The following is a 7,401-nucleotide window of genomic DNA, read 5'->3' on the forward strand; positions in this document are numbered from 1 at the left end:
CAAATAATAACATTTAGATAGAGTTTTTGGTTATAAATTTGAAGTTTAATCTTATACTTTTTTCATAACACTTTTCAACGGTTACATTTGAATATTTTGATAACATTTTTAGTTTGTTATATTATATAAACCATAACGATTTTTTACACTTATAATATGTTTTTAAATCATAACATATAGTAATAACATTTTGTTACTTTAGTGTGGATAATATATTTTAAATTATTTTTTGATAAGTATACTTATATGGTTTTTTTTAATTAAAAGGTTTTCATTATTGTATTTTGATAAACAAAATCAAAATTAATCATAAAATGTAATTCTCAATAGATTGATAAACCATAAGTATTACATTAAACAATAACTAATTCAAACCATGAATGTGTCTACTTCATGAGATCTTAGTTGTAACTTAAATTTGAAAGCTTAACATAATAAAGTTTTATAATCTTGAACATTTTTTACTTCAAACTATAGTTTGGATGATGCTATTGTTGCAGATGTTGTAGCTGTTCTTCAGCTTGTTGTGCTTGACTGTGAAACCCAGATGGTGTACTAGTCCTTCGAGGGAACTTGTTCAAACTCTCTGAAAAATAAATAGAGAAAGATAAGCAGCAAATATAAAACTACATGCTAACAAGAATGAAACTATTCTCATAAGAAATATAATCCAATAACTGAATTAACTTGGTTGGCTCAAGTTGTTAAAAGACATTGAGAGAATACAATATCATGTCAATGTTTTGTGGTCCAAAATACCATTATCAAACAGCAATCAAAATACCATACTCAGAAATAAGTCAAAAATGAACCACGACACCAGAGACCAATAACATAACAGAAAACAAGGCTCTCCCAAAACAGAAAAACAACAGAAACAACTTTATACAATTGAATCACCTGAAATTGATCAGAACAAATGGCATAGGATCCTTCCTCTCTATGAGGGAAAACAAAATCTGAAGACAAAAGAGAGAGAGAGAGAGATTTAGAAGAGATACGTACCATCGAGCCTACACCTCGCCATTCCAAGCCCTACCACCATCAAACCTCACAGCCACTGGTGCACCTGCAAAACATAAAGAAATAAGCATAGCTAAGTGTCTAAGTGATTTGTAATTTATATTATGCACCCAAAAGCAAGCAATTTCTTCCACATCAATAAATTTATTGTCAAAAGCATTCTATAAATGAATAATAAATTATAGTATTCTCATAACATTACATTATAATTAGAAAGATGCTACTTTAGAAGACCATGAGAATCAATGGCTAGTTAATTACTTCTGATTTCAATTAAAAATGCATTCAAGCACAACAAAAGTTAAAGAAACCAATATATATCTTAAATAAAAAATAACCACAAACATCAAAATCAACAAAAATCAGCAAGCATGAGCATATATATACATATCTTCAAATTAAAAATCAAACCACAAACTGTGAATTGTCTAAGAATTTGGCCAACTAGAACTAAATAAGTTGATCACAAATTTAAATGTTGTATTTATCTTTCCTGAAACTTCATAGAAAAAAAATAAAAATACTATTCAATGCAAAAATATAAACCTAAACTTCAGTTTTTCCTTAAAACTACCATATTTGAGACTCAAAACCCATTATCATCTCTATCAAGCAATAAATCCAGATAAACAGAAGAAAAAAATCAGAACTGTATTATTTTTCTTCAAACTCAATCTCAAACTAAATCAAAACAACATTCAAAACAATTACCAAATCCAGAAAATCCATTTGTTGCAGCATAACCTCATCGAAGTCAAACCCGTCGCACCCATGAGGAAGCCACCCTGTAGAACCCACGAGTTGAGTCTCCTTGTTACACGCCTCAAGCTGCAAGAGCCCACCACCCTAGAGCACACCTGCAACACATAGAGAGAAAGGTTGAACGAGAGAATATCTCAAAGAGATAAAAAGAAATTTAGTAGTGCCATTTTTCAAAGGTTAAAAGCATCAGCACATGTGATCAATAATTCTATTTACACTCATAGTGATATTTTAAAAGATTAAAACAGAATCCATTTTAATTGTACTATAGTCATTTGAGTATATAAAAGAACAAAAATACTAATAATGTAGAAGAATACAAAATAGAAAACAAAACTAGTTGCAGAGCATAAAAATATTTTCAACATCACATTTTAATAGATTACAAGAATCAAGAATGCAATAGATTCTCCCAAACCTGCAACCAGTGACTTCTCCTTAACCTTCTCTTTGACATATTCCATCATAATTAGCCCTGCACAAGTACTCAAAAAGAACATACATGTGAGATAATTTCTAATATGTACAAGTACAGATAATCAAATGACAGCATGCTGATGAAGAAATAAGAACTTGAGTAAAATTCACGGCCTGGTCAAAGATAAACCAAAAGTTCACAACCAGCGCACAAGTTCATAGAATAGCTGACTTCTGTATATTGCAAAACCAGTAGGCAATTGTTAGGCCTTTGATACGCCTAACATACTCAATGCGAAAAAAGGCAGCAAGTGTAGAACAATAAATAGCCTTAAGTCTGATGTGATGACCTGGCTGTTGAGTGTTTAATTAGTTGTCCTAGTCAGACCTGGTTCCACAAGAAAGCACTGCCTTTGATTTTAATTGCCCAAAGTTGGTTTCCTTGAAACCTAAAAAAGTTCAGCAATACTCAAACATTATTTTAAAAGAACAGATGGTAGATAATTTTTGTTCATTCTAGACGGTAAACCCCCCCCCCCCCCCCATGTACACACACACTCCTCCTCCTCCTCTTTCATTAAAAAAAATTGGAAGAAAATTTACACGAGTATCGGACAACAAAAGTGATTAAGTGACATCAGAAAAAGGTTTGAGAATTCAAAAATAAAAACTAATAGATGTAAAAACTGTGAATTTCTGTTGTACACTATTTAATATGACAGTAATCAGTTCAATTAATGACACTTAAATACCATTAAGACAAGTCCATCCAGCAACTTGCACTTCCAGTCAGGGAACCATGCTTTTATCACAAGTCTGCTCCCTAGCTGGTGCTTGTGAAACCCAGAATATAGGTATGTCTCTAGTGCTACGATCGCAAACTTTAGAAGCTACTACTACTATTTTCTACTCAGCTTTGACCACTGTTATTTATAGTTCTCACACATAGTTCCTGCACCCTCAATTACATGTTTTATAGAATAAATCAATAAGTACAACGATAATTATAACCTAGGCAAGAAAGGTCAGGTTTAACTCCTGAATTTCAACATGAATGAGAGAGGATTAATCTACCAGTGTTAACCTCACATCACAAGGAGCAATTTCAAATAACTGATATATTTGTACTCCCTGCTCAGATAGCTAACTGATTAAAGTTAATTCTAAACTGAAGCAACACACAAAACAGATCATTTATTGAGCTAATCGAAAAGAGCTAAAAGATATACCTTGAGATTTAGATTGTCTTCCCAAAAGAAATATTTGTACTCCCTGCTCAGATAGCTAAACCTGTATTTTGGATAAGGCAACCATCAGAAGACAATCAATCCAACATTGACAAACACAGACACACACAAAAGTAAACAAATAATTCACTAAATAAGTCAAATATGGAAAGATCTAATGAAAAGAGAGGTGATACCATGTAATGAAAGAACATTAAAATGAGATAGAGCAACACTCAAGTTCATCTTTCAAAGTTTATTGCAGTTTATCATCATTCACAAGTCCAAACACCAATGCAAGACAGAGCAACACTCAAGTTCATCTTTCAAAGAAGCAATATGAGAGAAAATATATTTGCTCCATAATTTTACTACTCAAAAACCTCTAAAATTTACAGTGGAAAAACCTTGCACTGAAATCAATTGGCACAGAACACCAGCCTAAAACTCCCATATCATTTGGAAGGGCTCCATTCAAAACCCTCACATAATCAATTTCTCCTTCTGCAAAACACATGAAAAGGGGTAAATAATGAAAGGAGCATGTAGATTAAAATCTAGAAACAATTAGGTTGAATTTAAGGTCAGAAAGTAAACAAGATCATATAAATAGAGCTCAGATACATAATTAGATGCCAATTGTCTTAGGCTCCTAGTCTTTGGGAGGTATCCTCTTTGTAGCTACCATTTTAGCCTTAGAGTTAAAAGACTTAAATAAAAAGACATTTAGTAGTGCTATTTTTCAAAGGTTAAAAGCATGTGATCAAAATGTAGAGCATAAAAACATAAAACAAAATAGAAAACAAAACTAGTTGCAGAGCATAAAAAATACCACTAACAGGAGCCTGAAACAAAGATCAAAATGTAGCTGCAGGCAAGCTGTAAACAAAACAAACCCTACAAGCAAACAAAATTAACAGAAAACAGATGGAAATACTGAATACACCATAACAGAAGGAAATACTCATCATTTAAATGTCGCAATCTAAAAAATAGGGGACCGCCTTTGATTAAACTAGAAAAGTCTGTCGCTCCTAAGTTTTTGCAAGCAACATGCCATTTCAAAAGTAGAAAAAAATAATAAAAAAAACAATTTAAAAATCTTTGTATCTAAAATTGCAAGAAAATTGTTTTGCTATCAGTAGTTAAAATGACATGGTGAAAAACTTATAAGAAATCAAGCTATAAATCATGCCTAATGTAGTCCTGATAAGTGTAGTCATGATAGCAACAAAAAGGATTATGCCAACAGGCTGCACCTTAAAAAAAATATAGAGCATTGATCACTGGTTGGACTGAACTACAAAGAGCATAAGGTATAACTTGACTATCTTGTTTTGAACTATAACAGCTAAATAGCAAAGCCTGAAAAGATGTGGTAGTCAATTTCATTAAGTTTTCAAGAAAGCATGACCGAAAAAAGCTTCTCCAAATTTAGAAGTTACTACATATACTTAAGAAGCATCTCCAATTTCATTTTAAATGAGTATCACTATAAGACCTTCTGCTTCTAAATTTTATTAGACTTGGATCAACCACCCCAACACTCATTTCTTGATATATTCGATTGGAAATGCATGCATTAAATGACCCTCCGTCTAACAAAATCATTCCCCATCTCTGTTTGTGCAAATAAAATTTAAAATCCAAATAAAACTAACAACATATCCCAAGTTATCAGAACTCATTCGAATTTAAATTTTCAAAATTAGTTTCTCTCAATGAAATGTTTAAAGCTTAAGTAAAAATATTGACATCGGGACAACTATAAATGTAAAAGTCAACTAAATCAAATAGTCACAATTTCATGAAAATAATATTTAGAAAGAAAAAGTAAAAAAATCAATCAAGACTCTTTAACAAAAAAAAAGCATGAAAATCAAATAAATTGATGGACATTCCATATGAGGTAAAAAAACTCCATCAGCACACATTAAATGAGAATCAAATAACTAAAATATCAACTGCAAAGTAAACTTCGCATTGTGACATGGACACAGACTTGAAATTAATACTTAATATATTAGATTTTTTTAATGAAAAAACTATAATAATAAAACTTTTAGCAAGATGTCTTATGGTCCAAAATACCATTATCAAACAACAATCAAAATACCATACTCAGAAATAGGTCAAAGATGAACCACGACACCAGAGACCAATAACATAACAGAAAACAAGGCTCCCCCAAAACAGAAAAACAACAGAAACAACTTTATACAATTGAATCACCTGAAATTGATCAAAACAAATGGCATAGGATCCTTCCTCTCTATGAGAGAAAACAAAATCAGAAGACAAGAGAGAGAGAGAGAGAGAGATTTAGAAGAGATACATACCATCGAGCCTACACCTCGCCTTTCCAAGCCCTGCCACCATCAAACCTCACAGCCACTGGTGCACCTGCAAAACAGAAAGAAATAAGCATAGCTAAGTGTCTAAGTCATTTGTAATTTATATTATGCACCCAAAAGCAAGCAATTTCTTCCACATCAATAAATTTATTGTCAAAAGCATTCTATAAATGAATAATAAATGATAGTATTCTCCATGAAACTAGAAAAGACTTTCAGATCATAACATTACATTATAATAAAAAGATGCTACTTTAGAAGACCATGAGAATCAATGGCTAGTTAATTACTTCTGATTTCAATTACAAATGCATTCAAGCACAATAAAAGTTAAAGAAACCAACACTACTCAAGGCCACCAATTATAAAACTTTCAGTAAGGTTAATGTAAGATCTGGCTAATCAAATTCAATATAATTGAATATATATGCAAACCGCACCAAATGAATCCCTCCCTACATATATTTACACACTGAAAGAATACGTGCAAGGTTTACTAACTAAAACAACTAAAATCCTAAGATACATGTCAAATCCAATGCTATAAACAAACTCTTATTTCTTTATAATCTCTAATAATAACAAAAGTATAACCTGATGAACTGTTAAGCAACATTCTTTACAAGCTCAAGCCATCATAATGTGGTAGCATGACAGCCAATACATGTATATTTAGATCAGATTCATCTGCTTCACAGACCATCTTGTAAAATTCTGTCAAAAACAGAGAAAAATTTGACATAAAAATATAGCAAAACATAGATGAACCCTAACAGAACACAACTAATAACATAAATACACACAAATAGATTATAAATACATTTTTGATTGTTCAAGAGAATCAATTATATTTGTTCACCAATTTACATAATAAAATTGATAATAAAAAAAATGTCAAAAGAACAGAGAAAACAACATCAATACTATTATCTCTCACATAATTCAGACTCAAAACAGAACCATTAATAGCTAATTTATTTTAAGACTTAACTACAAGCACCAAACGAAACCAAAACTGTAATAGCTCCAAATGCATTAGTATTACAAATAGGAAAAAGATTATTCAAAGTTCACAAAATGGAAAATTCCTAACAAAAGAGGGGAAACTAAAATAAATAAATAAACTTATTTTTTATCAGAGGGTAATCAAATACAAAATAAAAGGCTATGAAACTAACCAAAGCTACATTACCAAAAGCTATGAAACTATCAGCTTTCATAAACCCAATACAAAATATATTTTACATCATCAAGTTGTAATCTTTGCTTGATCAATCCCAAACAAACAATAATTCCATAAAAGGGAGAAACAGAGAACTAACATAGAAACCCAATTCAGATTAACTTAAAATCCAAAACTCGCTGAAAAATTTCCCAATTCGACAAATGAACAAACTAATAAGAACATAAACCTGCCAAAATTTTCATCACCATTAATCAAAACCGAGAAAGATACTAAAAAAATATGAAGAGAGAAGAAGAAAAAAGCAAACCCATAACATAAAAGCATAAAAAAACTATTCATATAATCACTAAAATAAACTCTATTAACCATCGTTTAAAAAATGTTCAGAAGCAAACAAAGGATAGAACAACATAACCTCATGGTGAGAGAGAGA

The 7,401-nt window shown here is 31.1% G+C and overlaps 1 protein-coding gene across 4 annotated transcripts; it reads right to left on the reverse strand.

Moving 5' to 3' along the window:
• Positions 1-390: 390 nt before the first annotated feature.
• Positions 391-6,535, reverse strand: LOC133816439 (uncharacterized). Of its 4 annotated transcripts, XR_009885242.1 has the most exons (8): positions 6,377-6,535; positions 5,768-5,831; positions 3,836-3,932; positions 3,432-3,492; positions 2,204-2,651; positions 1,735-1,880; positions 1,006-1,069; positions 391-586 (listed from the first exon to the last, which is right to left on the reverse strand). XR_009885242.1 is itself a non-coding variant. In XM_062248934.1 (5 exons), exons 1-4 carry the CDS (start codon positions 5,805-5,807, stop codon positions 2,622-2,624), a joined length of 228 nt encoding a protein of 75 aa, XP_062104918.1. In that variant the 5' UTR covers positions 5,808-5,985; the 3' UTR covers positions 1,285-1,880; positions 2,204-2,621. The 4 variants fall into 4 exon arrangements, 1 of the variants encoding a protein (XP_062104918.1); XR_009885241.1 differs by lacking the exon at positions 6,377-6,535 and having other exon boundaries at positions 5,768-5,985; XR_009885243.1 differs by lacking the exons at positions 1,735-1,880; positions 2,204-2,651; positions 6,377-6,535 and having other exon boundaries at positions 5,768-5,985.
• Between the last annotated feature and the right edge of the window lie 866 nt (positions 6,536-7,401).

The sequence above is a fragment of the Humulus lupulus genome, chromosome 2 (genome assembly GCF_963169125.1).
Source record: "Humulus lupulus chromosome 2, drHumLupu1.1, whole genome shotgun sequence".
Classification (NCBI taxonomy): domain Eukaryota; kingdom Viridiplantae; phylum Streptophyta; class Magnoliopsida; order Rosales; family Cannabaceae; genus Humulus; species Humulus lupulus.

Coding starts and splice junctions, on each gene's coding strand:
- LOC133816439 (XM_062248934.1), bottom strand. CDS start 5,807: ATGGTGGCAGGGCTTGGAAAGGCGAGGTGTAGGCTCGATG. Junction 3,933..5,767: donor GGCGAGGTGTAGGCTCGATG/GTATGTATCTCT, acceptor TGTGTTTTGCAG/AAGGAGAAATTGATTATGTG. Junction 2,652..3,431: donor AAGACAATCTAAATCTCAAG/GTATATCTTTTA, acceptor GAACTTTTTTAG/GTTTCAAGGAAACCAACTTT.